This window comes from Chaetomium tenue (assembly GCF_020726465.1).
Source record: "Chaetomium tenue strain MPI-SDFR-AT-0079 chromosome Unknown F5144scaffold_3, whole genome shotgun sequence".
NCBI lineage: Eukaryota > Fungi > Ascomycota > Sordariomycetes > Sordariales > Chaetomiaceae > Chaetomium > Chaetomium tenue.
In genome coordinates, this window is record NW_027117331.1 from 633,801 (window position 1) to 647,046 (window position 13,246).

General features: G+C 55.4%; 4 protein-coding genes across 4 annotated transcripts; 1 reads left to right on the plus strand and 3 right to left on the minus strand.

Annotated features, from left to right (window-relative positions):
- Positions 1-452: 452 nt before the first annotated feature.
- Positions 453-2,857, minus strand: F5144DRAFT_591270 (WD40-repeat-containing domain protein; the record flags this gene model as incomplete). Its single annotated transcript, XM_066790248.1, has 2 exons — positions 453-1,518; positions 1,575-2,857. The coding sequence occupies 2 exons, from the start codon at positions 2,855-2,857 to the stop codon at positions 453-455; spliced, it is 2,349 nt and encodes a 782-aa protein (XP_066644251.1).
- A 1,701-nt stretch (positions 2,858-4,558) lies between these two features.
- On the plus strand, positions 4,559-5,597 carry F5144DRAFT_508050 (uncharacterized protein). Its single transcript, XM_066786497.1, has 3 exons — positions 4,559-4,955; positions 5,050-5,260; positions 5,370-5,597. Exons 1-3 carry the CDS (start codon positions 4,745-4,747, stop codon positions 5,491-5,493), a joined length of 546 nt encoding a protein of 181 aa, XP_066644252.1. The 5' UTR covers positions 4,559-4,744; the 3' UTR covers positions 5,494-5,597.
- Positions 5,598-6,283: 686 nt separating this feature from the next.
- Positions 6,284-8,354, minus strand: F5144DRAFT_644360 (uncharacterized protein; the record flags this gene model as incomplete). Its single annotated transcript, XM_066792844.1, has 3 exons — positions 6,284-6,949; positions 7,005-7,470; positions 7,532-8,354. The coding sequence occupies 3 exons, from the start codon at positions 8,352-8,354 to the stop codon at positions 6,676-6,678; spliced, it is 1,563 nt and encodes a 520-aa protein (XP_066644253.1). The 3' UTR covers positions 6,284-6,675.
- A 422-nt stretch (positions 8,355-8,776) lies between these two features.
- Positions 8,777-11,313, minus strand: F5144DRAFT_488229 (uncharacterized protein; the record flags this gene model as incomplete). Its single annotated transcript, XM_066785648.1, has 3 exons — positions 8,777-9,612; positions 9,913-10,784; positions 10,889-11,313. The coding sequence occupies 3 exons, from the start codon at positions 11,311-11,313 to the stop codon at positions 8,777-8,779; spliced, it is 2,133 nt and encodes a 710-aa protein (XP_066644254.1).
- Positions 11,314-13,246: the final 1,933 nt, after the last annotated feature.

Here is a 13,246-nt window from a genome sequence, read left to right on the forward strand (position 1 = left end):
TGCTTCAAATAAATCCCACAACTCTCCCCGCCCCATCGATCCTATCTACAAACGTGTCTGTCTCAATGCTCTCTCTAGATGCCCCCATATATGCAGGATGGATGTCAATGCCCCCTCGTGATGCAAACCCCCCGAAAATCCAACACACGACAATACGCCCAACACGCCCCAACCCAAAAGTGATGGGGCGAACCAATCCATTGATCCACCTCCAAGATACTGGCCATGTTTCCTTTGCCCTCCATAGATCCCAACACGTCCAAACGCCGTCTCCCAATCTGCCGAACATGAGAAAATCTACTATATACCATCCCCCGCCCTAGCACCAACGCCCGCCAGCGAGCATCAGCCAGCCAGGGTTTCCCACCTCTTTCTTGATTACCATTAACACGACTCACACACGACTGGCTCACACCCCCAGAAGTCTATCCTCTCTCTCCGTCTGTCTATAGTCAAATATACCCAGCCCCAGCCCTCTGTTCCTCCTCCACCTCAACCACCAATCCAGGGGTCTGCGCGCTCTCCAACATCTCAATGTTTTCCACACCGGCACCAAAATCGAGGATCAAGATCTTAGGGTCCTGCCCCGAGCTCACAATCCGGCGATAGTCACTCTTGGCGCTCAACACCCAACTCGAATGCCACTTGGGGAAATCCAGCAGGGCCTGGCCCGTCTCCATATCCCAGACCTTAATGTCCGAGTCATAGCTCGCACTGACCAGCCGACCACTGACACTATCCACATGCAAGCTGCGAACAAGATTATCATGCGCATCCATCGAGCGCACACACTCTCCCGTGTTGGCATCCCACAGGCGAATAACCTTATCGTTACCCGCGCTGGCGATGTAGCGGCCGTCCTCGGAGAACTGGGTGCAGGCGAGGCCCTTGGAGTGGCCGAGGAACTCGCGGATGTTCTTGCCCGTGTCGATGTTCCACAGCTTGACCTTGAAGTCGCCGCTGCACGACACGATGGTGTTGCCGCGCATCTGCACCGCGTTGACGGGGCCCGAGTGCCCGCGCAGCTGCCGCAGCAGCGCGCCCGTCGCCCGGTCCCACACGCAGATGGAGACGTCCTTGGAGCACGTCACGATGTGCTTGTCGTCGAAGACGAGGTCGAGGACGGCTGCCGAGTGGTGTCGTAGTCGTCGGACAGGCCGGTAGCCGTCTTCGAGGGAGTAGACGATGCAGGTGGAGTCGGAGGAGCCCGTGACTAGGATGCGGTCGTCATACTGCAGGCAGAGGATGGAGGCTTGGTGGTGCATCGACGGTGCGTAGAGGGCCGGGACGGAAGGGCAGGCGCGGATCGGAGCGCGCGGGAGCCCGTCGGCCGTCGTCGGGGACGCGTCAATATCTGGGATGGTGGCGTGGTGTAGCGGATTGTCGTTCTCATCGTAGAGCAGCCCGCAGGCGCCGTCGTTGACGACATCGGGGGGGCCGATGACCAGCGTGCAGGCATAGGTGTGCATGTCCCAGACGCGGATGGTGCGGTCGCGGGAGCCGGTGATGATCTTGGATCTGGAGCCGGTTAGTTAGAGGAGAACGGTGGATCGATGGGGAGGTAGAGGACGTACTCGTCAAACTGCAGGCAGTAGATGCTATCTGTGTGCCCGTTCAGATAGACCGGCCGCGCCTTGCCCTCCTTCCAGCGCTTGTCGAGCTCGGTCTTCACCCTGTAGATCTCCTTCCAGTCGTTGGTTGGCTGCACACTCGGCACACCCAGGCCTGCGCCTGGCTTCACCGGCCCGCTGGTGGCGTAAGCGGTCGTCTTCTCGCGCAAGAACGACTCGCGCCAGATGTGTTGGTTTCTGATCACCTCGGACCAGCCCGAGCACACCCGGCTGGCGGTGTTCAGGGTCGCCGCATCGAGGAGCGCAAGGACCTGGATTGCGAGCTCCGTCGGTAGCTCCGAGATGAAGTCAACTTTGATGATGGCCGTGTCATCGCGGCTGAGATCGGTTCCGACATCTACGTCAGAATCCACCTCGTCGCCGGGGACGTAGGCCTCCATTTCACAGCTCGTCAGGGCAATACCGATCCCACTCTCGTGATCATCCAGCGAATCTTTTGCGAGCCATCCCGGACGCGGGAACGGCATATCCATAACATCGTAACCGTTCAGTCCGTTGCAGGCAATCGCCGCCGCATGTCTCGCCGCGGCCCCGGTATTTCGCGGGATGATGGGTGGTTGCTCGCCGGAGCCGGGGACTGGGAAGGTCGGGGATTCGATCGGACCGAGGTCGTGCTGGAATAGTTTCTCGCCGTAGCCCGGGTACATCATTTGCGACTGTCGGTGGAAGCTGGCCCTCTGCCGAAGGCGGTGCCAACCGGCGTGTGAGGTCGTCGGGCGCGGGGCATGGTGAGAGGAGCCGGCGAACTGGGGCCTCGCAGGCCGGCCATCGGTATCGAAGGTCGTCGTAGCCGGGACCGAGGTCCGTCTGTGAATGAATCCCTTCACTCCTGTCTTCAGCGAGACTGAGGCCCGACGCAACATTCGCTTGAAATTGCCCTCTCTCGGGGCTGCCGGCGGGAGAATGTCTTCCTGCTCGCCGAACCCGTGGCTCTTGCTCTTCTCCAGCGACAAGTCGTAATATCCGGATTCCATACCGGGATCGATCAGCGCCGACTTAGGGCGCTGTCGCCACGGAAGGGAGACGCTCATACTTCGTAGTCGGGAGTGCGGGGGGTGCAAGTTGTAGGATTGGACTTGCGACGGCGGCCCGATGGGCAGCGCGGCACCAGTGTCAGAGAACATGGCTTCCTGTGCGGGAACCCAGTCTTGCATTTGGATAATTCTGTGGGCGCTCGACTCGGAGGGAGTGGGAAGTATAGCGGAAGTCGAGCCGAAAGGGGCCATGGTCGAATTTGTACAGGCTGGTGTGTCGTGCAGACAGTTGCCGAGATATCGCCCCGCTCGCTCGAACGTCGACTTTTCAACTCGAGGCCAAGAACCTCCTACCCCTTTTTTTTATCGTTTCTGACACGGCACTCCCTGCTAACGTCGAGAGGCGATGACGAAGACGGGCGATCCAAAAAGCGAGAGGCGAGACTTTCAGGAACCTGACGGCATCGAATTGATCCACGCAGGGAAGATGGTGGAGACCGGGGAGAGCGAGAGAGTCGGGACTGGCACAGCTGACAGAAAGTTTGTTGCGGAGCCGAGGGGCGAATGAGAAGAGAAAAAAAGGCGGACACGAAGGCGGAGTGGAATGGCGGTCCGGTTCGTGGCAGCGAGTTAAAAGCCAAACTGCAGAAAAAAAGAATGTATTCGTCCGCCGGATTCGAAGGGTCGGGGCGATTCTCACAATTCGCTCGTGCGCCCTGAAAGAGTGAGTTCTCTTGGTGTGGAGGACAACAACAACCGGGGAGGCGTGAAAGAACGCAGGCGCAGATGGAAACAACAACCCAAGTTTGCGACGATCCAAGAGGCTCGTGCGGCGGCGACCAAAAATTTGTTGCTGTTTTTGGCGAGGCACAAGGGGTCGGGTTGCGGTTGCTGCGTGCCCAGGCTTGAGCCGGTGCCGCAAGAATGCGATTTTCAGGAGTGGAAGGCGGCGACTTGGCGCGGGCCCACAAGGGGTCCACCCACCTTGGTCTCATTCGAGGTTTGAGGTCTGTTGGGCAACTGTCAACACTCCCGACAATCAGGGGCCGTCTTTTTTGTTCCTTTCTCTACAACGGTTTATTTTTATTCCCTGTCTTTTCGCATCGATGATGCCCGCTATAACATTCCAGACTGATTCCGTTCTCGCCTTTGTTTGCCAGCTAACTACCTACGTTATCCTAATTTAGGTCAGAATGATTTTTGGGGGATGACGGCGATACCGACGCCCCTGCGTTCGTTCTCGGCGGCGCATCCCATTCTCTAGCCAATCCCATTCTTCAGCCAGTGCGCTGTCGAGACTGGCAAATCGCTTTGCCGATCTTTCCCCAGAAAATCGGTGGGGCAGCTGAGTTAGGCCAAAGGCCTTACCCGAGATGGATTCTCAGCCGCAGCCCCTGAAAATGGAAAACCACCCGACTGCGGGGGTTGCACCGGCACGGCGTTTACCATCGACGACCAGAAACAACGGACGGTCTTGAACTCAAAACTACGCTCGCTTTCTGCTCAGTTTCTCTCGGTGCCCTTCTCCATCCCGCAATAGTGCAGTTTCCGAGCCCTTGGTTCATGATCCCGTCCGAAAGTTGACGTTAAACAACAACTTGAAAGCCACTTTTATCTTGATAACCTTATTCAGAGTGTTTTCAATCTCAGCCTCCGACACGATGACCGTGTAGTTCGTGTTCACAGTAGTATGACAGTGGGCAACTCGTGCCCGCCTGCTACAGCCTTGCAATTGCTTAGCTTAGAATGTTGTAACCTGACCACTCCGTTCGTGATATATATTTACGAAATTACTCGGTTTGATGCAGTATCAAATCCAAATATTCCACACCGCCTTCCAGAATGTACATGTCTTGCTGCAGAACACAGCCCCGTAAGAACTAAGCGCCCAGAAGAATGCGGTGGCCTGATTCTTTTCGTAGGATCACTTCCTCGCAGCGATCCAACGTGTAGCGCGCTTGTTGGTTGGGGGAGAGCTGCGAGGCCCCCACTCAAAAATATGTGGAATTCGCGACGTCGCCGACGAGATCAACAGGGATAGTCTGGGCTGGCTACTATAAAATGGGCGCGTCCCAGGCGAAAAGGTAGCAACAATACACACCTCTCCAGTCCACTCTTAAGCCCATACAACCAGGAACCATGGTCCGCGCTACTCTCACCACCGTTGCCTTGTTGGCCGTGTGCCGGGCTGTCGGCGCTGCGCCCTCAGCCGCCGAGTCCAAGGTCGTCAGCTCGGATTTCTCCTTCGCCGACTGGGTAGAGCAGATAATCGCCAACCCCGACGCAGCCATGACTCCCGACCAAGCCGTCGATGCCTTCAACGCCGCCCGCAACAACACTGGCTCTGTCGGTAGGTGACACCATATTCGTCCATGCCTCCGTCGGATATGGGCCCAGACAGGGAGACAGAAAACAGCCAGCTAACCACACCGACGCCTTCACAGAACACAGCAAGCGTGGCGAGCTCACGAAGCGGGTCACTTGCAACGAATCTCCCGGCACCGAGGCCCCCGTCCACGACGCCGTAGCCTGCATCAACTATCTCGCCAGCCTCGGGCAGCAAAAGTGCGAGTGCCAGAGCTACAGACAGTTCTGCTCGCTCGGCGGCGCACAGCTCACGGGCCAGTCGGGCGTGAACCACATTACCGTCCCTTGGTGAGTCGCTGCTATTTACCCCACCCCACCTTACGACAGCGACAGCAACAGCAACAGTATCCCAAGATGGCGACCTAGTGATGATCGCTGACTAGTTTGGCTTGCTTAGCAACGACATTGCCCGCGCTGGTGGCCTCATCATGGATTCCTGCACACGGGCGGACAACACGGTTCAAGGGTCCGAGTATACTCCGGGGAACAGCAAACTGTTGATTCGCATCTACAAATCCTAAGTCCCTGTGGACCCGTGACTCGGGGGCCAGATGATTGATATAACAACGGCTGTGGAGGTTAGCATAGGGCCAACCCGTGAACCTCGTAGGGGTTAAGCAAGCGAGCTCCTTAATACAAAAGTTCATTTCAAGCGTCGCCTTGTTGTGCTTTGATCTCGGTCGATTTCTACTTCTAACGCTGGAACTGTCGGAGAAAACGATGCACCCTGCTGTTATCAAATCCTTCCCAGTGCTCCTGTAACTTGAGCTGTGGGACACCCTGCGCCCACCGTGCCGCTTAGGCCGCAACGAGGCTCCGTTGGGCACATAACCCCTAGCACAATGGTGGGGTTAATACTAAGCTAGAGCCTTGGATCTTGAGGGCGTTCTTTTCCAACCCGATGACGCTGTACGGCTCACATATCTCACTTGCGTTGTTGCTGGACGTATCATGTTGAGCTTAGTAGCTGAAGTTTCCACATCTGGTCAACGTGGAAGGACGTCAGCAGTCAACCCCAGGGCAGACTTGTATCATTATAAGCCACCCCGTAATAACAGCAAGACAGGAGTGACTACTGATCACTATAGGAACACCAAAGCATGAAACACACGCCCCAAACCGCCTAAACCAGCCACTCAAGCGGGCACACAATCTTGGCACGCCCAAGACATCACCGTCACTCACATCACCAGGAAAACGCACGACACTTACTCCCACGCCCTCCTCACACCACCCCCCCATCAACTAACCCTCAAACCCCACCCCTGGACCTAGCAACTCACCACCCAATGACTCCCAATACCCCCCATCGGCCCCCACCAACCTCAAAATCCCCGGCGCCGCCTCCACCAACCACCCCCGCTCCACCACCGTAACCCCACGCACACCATACTCCCCCGCCGACGTCAACACAAGCTCATGATACACCAACCACTCCGCCCGCTCACCAGTAGCAAACAGCGCCGACGCCGGATCCAGACCCACCCCCGTGCCCTGCACCAACGTTGTGTACACACCACTACCGCCACCACCATTACCACTATCACCACTACCAACGCTGCTACCGTTACTGCCACCACCAGTAACGGTAGCTTCCGCACCCCGCCACCGCCGGGCCGCATTACAAAAATACCCCTTGCACAGCGCACGCCGCACACGGTCTGTTTCTCCGCCGCGCGAGACAAGGGGCTGGCGGCGGCGGTCTACCATGACAGTGGCGAACTGGTCACGGATGTGTCTGGCCTGGTGCATAGCGCGGGCAGGGATGGCGTGCTCAAGGTACCGGGTGGGGGGGAAGTGTGTTGTTGCCAGGTGGTGTAGGGGGGTAGGAGGGTGAGGCGGTCGCCGGGGGGGTTGTGGAGGTGAGACTGTTCTGCGTTCTTGTCCTTCTCCTTAGGGTGGGAGGGGGAGAAGGTGTTGGGGAGGTTGAGTTGGAGCATGGCATACACTTGGCCGCCAAGGCTATGGCTCAGGATGCTATCGGCTATTGTCGTGGTGGGATTAGTTAGCACTTCTTACCCCGCCAGCCGACTTGGGTTGTTCGAGGTCTGGCATGGGGTCGTTGCACTGCATTGGAAGGTCAGCACTGTCCTGATCTTTGCCAGCTGCTTTGGTCGCCGCTTCGGCAGCCCGTTGGTGCTGTATCTCGGCCCACTCTTCGGCTGAAACAGTCCCGGACAGAGCAGCCCTGTTCATCGACGCATCGGGAGTCTTCACCATGCGGATAGGCAGAAGTTCGAGAGACTGCTTGGCTTGGCCGATGAGGAAAGGCGGCTCCTCGCCTCTGAGCCTAATTTCCAGGTCTCCTTCCAGCCGTGTTCCGCCGTCAACCTCGGGCGTTGCGTTGTGTTCTTCAAGACCGGGAAAGTCTGAAGCTTTCACAACCCCAGCTGCGGTAACCTGTCGAGTCTCCAACCTCTCGGGTGATGCCATCTTCCGTTGGTGCTCCGTTAGCGGAACTGGGTGCTTGGAGTCCCGCGTCGGCGTGTTCGTTGCCTCTGTTCAGGGATTCCATCTTAGCACTCGAAGTGAGGGTCACGCGAGGTGCGAGGTCCCGACCCGTGTGCTGGTCAACGTCCTTGATCGACAGTCCAATGCGTGTCCCATCCATGCTGATGATCTCGACTTTCACTGGCTGATCCCGAGCGACCAAATCCGATGGATGGTTGAGCCCGTCTGCCAGCTGTGAGGCGTGAGCAAGGCCGGTCAAGTTTCCACTGCCAACTTGGAGGTTCACAGAGGCACCAAACGTCTTGACACCCGCCATATGGCCTTCGTAGATGTGGTTCAGAACAGGAACTTCGTATTCTCTCTGACCGCGGTCGTCTTCGTCGCGGCCTTGCCGACCGCGCCGCTGCCCATCCTCCATTATTAACCGGTCAAGGTCCGCGTCGTAGGGTGTGCGTCTGGGCCTATCCTGGTCGTAGGGATCGCTTCTCAACCGTCGGTTTCCTTGGGCGTCGGGGTCATTGCTTCGACTGCCACTGCGACCTCGTTTCCGCGTGTTGTTGATAGAATCGTGGGAGGGGGTCTGATCGGGCAGGGCAGGGCGGCATTGGGCCTGGGCTTCGACGTATGCTTGGGCTCGGACGTGGGGTTGCTCGACGCCACGCTGCTTCTCGGGCGCGTGGTGCATGTCAGCTTCCTTTGGCTTCATTGCCGGATGCATCATGCGAAGAAGGCGATCGATGGTCTCGAGCAAGCTGGTAGGAAGCGAATTGCCGGTCAAGCTGCCCACCTTCTGCTGGAAGGTTTGGAATGTATCGGAAGCAACTCGTTGGGCGATAATGAGGTCAGCAAGGTTCCTGTCTATAATCCCAAGATGAATCTCTACCTCGGAAACCACGAGGCCCACCAGCTCAAGATCAGAAAGATCATCCATTTCGAATCGCAGTTGGCAGGAGATCAATGTGATGTGTAGCCGAGAGGTCGAGAAACCTACAAGAAGATCAGGCAATGACTAAATACGTTGTGGAAATTGTGCCGCGGGAGGGACTGGAGAAGTGACTAGATGGTAGTGAGGACGGATGAGCAGTTGAGGACGTTGAGGACGTTGAGGACGGCATGTGTACCCCTGCAACTTGATACCAATCAATGACACCACCCCGCACAGCTTCTTGTGACTCTTTTGTGACATGAATCCCTTTCCCGATTGCGGTGCAGCTGAGCCGTTGCTGCTGCTATGGATACTTCATACATGTAAATATCATCACCCGGGCCAATATGTAATGCTGCGTTCCAATCTGTCTCCATGACGTGGTTGAAGAATGTGAAGCACGACCTTGTTGACACCGCTTTCGACGTTTAGGCTGTGCTTGATCGCCTGGCTGGAGACTCGACCAACTTGCCCGACATGGATACACAAGACTGGAACCCGATGATGCGAAGCATTGTGGATGCCGCGGAACGGTTCTCTGCATCTCGAAGGGTCTCCTCTGGGTCGATGCCCAAGTCCGAAAAGTATCTGTTGTTCCTTGATACTTTCTCCGAGACGTATTCGAACAACCGGGATTCTAAAAGTGTGGTTCTGAAGTCGTGCAGGTCAAATTCGGCCTCGGAACAATTGGCTATGTGATGCTCGATCACATCCAAGTATCCGTATGCTAACCGAGTGTTGTAGCCTTTAAAGACCTGGGGGATGTAATCGTTCATGATTGCAGAGACGCGGGTCAATGACCATATCCTATCCTCGTAGCTCGGGCTTGAGGCGGATCGGATCAAAATCGCGTTAAGCTTCGTCAGTGCGAGGTGTACGTCAAAGTCCGGCCTCGTTCGGGAGCGGATATCCTTTGCGATGTCCTCGGTTCTAAGGAAATCGGCGACTGTTCGATGGAGAAACTCTACTGTTGGTGCATCGAGTGGACCATGAAAGTTGGCCTCTAAAAGACCACCGGTAAGGGCCGTGATGCGGCGATTCGCTAGCTGTCTTGTAGACAATAATTCCTCGACGCTGAGCTTGCCGACTGGCCACATGGCGGTTGGATCATCTTGTTCAGAATCTTGCTCGTGGTAATAATATGCCTCGGGTGGAAGCTTGGCCGAAATGTCGTCATGTAAGACGATCTGGAGGAGTTCGGCAGACTTCTGCGCATATACTAAATCAATACGATGTAGGATGTGCTTGAAGAGATCGCCGAGGTCTGTCGGGAGCATCCGTAATCGTCGTCTCAGGTCATGGATGTTGTCGTGATTTGTAAGGCCGTTACAGAGTGACTGCGTGACCAGCACGACCCAGAGAAACACGCCATTTGCTCTCGTACGGATTTCACGCACCAAGGAATCCCTGTCCGTCGCGCTTGTCATGTTGGCATTCCAGTTGCGATGCGCGCTGAGTTCCCCTTGAACGAACGTTTCCATGTCGGAGGCGGTGAGCTCGTGAACGGCGAGGTGTTTCGTACAATCTTGGCCGAATTCGTCCTTGAACACATTCCAGGGCCTACTAGACACGCATAATTTGATATGCTGTGAGGTTCCCAGAGAGCCCAAAAGTGCGCACACCTCCTGGTGATTGCCCTCAAACTCGTCGAGGCCATCCACGAAAAGACACAACTTGACATCGACAGCATCGCTCTGAGCCAAGTTTTGGAGGATCCGGGACAATGTCCCCATTTCCCACAATCGAGGTGAACTGGGTATAAGATGAGCGCGAATGCTGGCCGCGTGCGTACGGCCGAGCTTAGAGAAGTCGACAGGATCTGACGGTGCTATTATTGCTTGACAAGTGCGCATTGCCAGGGGGACAAGGTGCGGTGCTTTGTGGAGGATTTCCGAGACAAGAGTTTGCAGCAGCCCGAGTATCGACTTTTGCATGGGGCTTCCTTGGTTCCAGAAGTAATGTGCGGCAATGATTGCTTTGGATGGGGCTGCCCACGCATCTAGATGCTCCTGGGTTTGCGCGTTGTCGGCCAAGAACTTCATCAGCGTCGACTTGCCAGCACCCGGTTTTGCATGTATCCAGAAAATTCCTGAACCACGCTCCATCCAGTCCCGGAAACGAGGAATATCGTATATCCACTTGAACGTGTTTGCGTAATTATCTGGGATTGCTTCGTGTCGGTGGTCGAGGCAGCGGAGGGATAGGCTGTCGAGGAACTTGTCGTTAAGCCACATCAAGTTGAACGTTTCCGACGGCTCTTTGAGTTTCTTGGCCATCCGGCAAAGTGTTTCGACTTCCCCCGGCTGCCCGGCGCCCCTAACCTCCATGTGGAGATCCTCAAGGCGTTTCGACAGCATGTTGAAATCGCGGTCGGCGGCTAGCCTACCATTAATCGCCAGTGTGTTGGTCTCCCGCCTTAGCCTGTGGATCTCTAGACTTGGGTAACGTTCAAGTTAGACCTTTCGACTTCGAAATTGGATCGACAGTCCGGTACTTGTCCAGATATATGGCCCGAAATGTCAAAACACAGATTTACTTACCAGGCTATTCGACTCATCGAGAGAGATATGACATTCAACCTCATCTTCAGTCGCCCTTCAATCTCGCCAATCTTCCTCCGCTTTAGGATTGACCTGAAAGCCACTATCACACTCCCCAACGTTTTCCTCCCACCCTTCTTGATCTTCAGCTCCCGCAGATACGAGAGTATTTCACGACAGTCTCGCAGCGCGCATACGGCCGATGAGGCGATCTCGGGTGGGAGTGTCATGGGAGGTGGTGCCGATGCTACAGCCTCGACGGGCATCAGAAATGCCTGCATTCGTTCATAAATGCTTTCCAGGGCTTCATTTTGGAGTGTACATCCACTCTCTCGAACCTCTTTGCCGGCCTTGATAAGTTTGATGGTGAAGTCCAGGAGCTGGAGAATTGAGCTCGCAGCCCCAACTGCGGCTAATCCCTCCATCACAGTCGGAAGATGAACGAAAAAAGAGTAGGTAGGGTACCTAGCGGGTGTTGAATGGTTTCCCGGGTTCCACGGTGAATGTGATTGGTTTGCGCCTCGCCGGTGCCACCCTATTGCATTCCTGATAAAAGCGAAGACGCCGAAAGTCAAAGGTGGTTGATGGTTGGTACTTCACAAATTGAGGGGAACTCCTTACTTGTATTGTCAACGTGGGCCTCTGCATCCCACAGCCACAAGCCCACAACTACTGGCTGGCACAGCCTCGCAAGTGCCAGAAAGGGCGGTCAGGAGGTCGCCATCCAATCTCCATGCGGATTGATTGTCCCCTCACGTGCAACATGAGGCTCTGGGGCTGCATTTCTCCCAGGACGCCTAAAACGCTCTGGGCAGAATTAATTGTGGTTTTTAATTGGTTGGCGGTATTTAGGATGAGCAGAGGTGAGCAAGCCCGAGAAAAGACTGGCTCGGGGTTGGCAATGTTATGTCCCTCTTTGTCCCACACAACAATACCGGAATAATTTTCCAATAGAATGAGTGTGTAGAGCTATGGCCATGGCTTCTGACATCCTTTGGCATATCTTCCCACGAAAGAGATTGAGATTGGTGTAATTAGTAGCGAGCCATGGCCCGTTGGAATCATGGTCCTTCCCCCCTCGTCACCAACATGCCGAGACCTATGCTAACAAAGTTGTGTCAGATGTGTGGCTGTTTAGTGAGGAATTTTGACACCCCGCTAGTTGTCATCTCTCGTTTAGTTGGCCGCCTCTCCCCATCTTCCCCATCCTTTGATCACTCTTTATTCCCGCCCATGTGTCACAGTTGTTACTTATTATCCCCTCTCAAGAAGGCAAGAACATGTTAGCAAAACGCCACGTGGTACCGTGAGTCGTGTTGGTAGTCGAGCGCCGTGACGTCCGATGGGTGGGCGTTGGTAGATATGACCCTGGCACTTGCGAGCGGGTGTAAGTGGTACCTACTTATAGGCACTCCACGAGAGAATCAGATAGACTGGAATTATAAATAAAGATGGCACTCTGGGTTATTGTCTGGCAAGTTCTACGGTTCAGTTCATAATGACACGCTCGGTATTGCTGGGAAAAGAGACTGTATTGTCGGGGGAGAGTGTAGGGCCCTGGACACGGATACTTTTGATGTTGACTATACGGTATGGAAGGCGGCGCGAGAAGAGGCCAATTTGGTGCTCAAGGTTCTACAAGGGGGCCCAGGGGAATTCCCCGGTGTTTGTGATATGGGGTGAGAATGGCCGGCGCCGGGGTTCGGGTCTGGGGCTAGGCCCAAGCTCAGAAGATACCACCCTCGCTGAGCGTGCAACCAACACAGAACGAACACCATCCATCATGACTGGAAAGAGCTCGGAGGAGGCGAGGCCCCAATCAAGGTTGCATTGACATTATGGCGGGGTGAAACCAACTATCTTCTCTCACACTCTTCCTCGATGCTGGGGTTGTCCGCCTTCTCCGCCTACCGTCTCCGCTCGTCCGCCATGAGCCATGTCAAGCATGTCAACCTGCGGTCACAGCCCATTCTGATTAGGTATGGGCATTGTAACCCTAATGGACGCACGAACAGGACCGCCTTTTAGAATCATGTGTTTTTCTTATTTCGGTATGTCAAGGCTGTTTCAGGAAAGCGAACCCGATGTGTTTACCCCTTTTTACTCCGGAGGAACCGGACCACGCCGACACAGCCGCAACACAGTTGGAGACCAATGAACAGGAAAGCAGCGCATCAATGACCAGATACAGTAGGCGGAAGCTAGGTACTTGCAGCTGCTAACGCAGCAGCTTTTCCCAGGTCCCCGCCTGCCAATCGGTTGTCATTACTATGTTGGGGATAGTGGCATCACGATGATACCCTCAACAGCTGGTGGTGGGTTTCTTCTAGAAAAAGCACGGAACAACGTAGAATATTC

Bases quoted from the DNA above. Each gene is read 5' to 3' on its own strand.
- F5144DRAFT_508050 (XM_066786497.1), top strand. From the start codon at position 4,745: ATGGTCCGCGCTACTCTCACCACCGTTGCCTTGTTGGCCGTGTGCCGG. The intron at 4,956-5,049 runs GTAGGTGACACC...ACGCCTTCACAG, and splicing joins CAACAACACTGGCTCTGTCG to AACACAGCAAGCGTGGCGAG. The intron at 5,261-5,369 runs GTGAGTCGCTGC...TGGCTTGCTTAG, and splicing joins AACCACATTACCGTCCCTTG to CAACGACATTGCCCGCGCTG.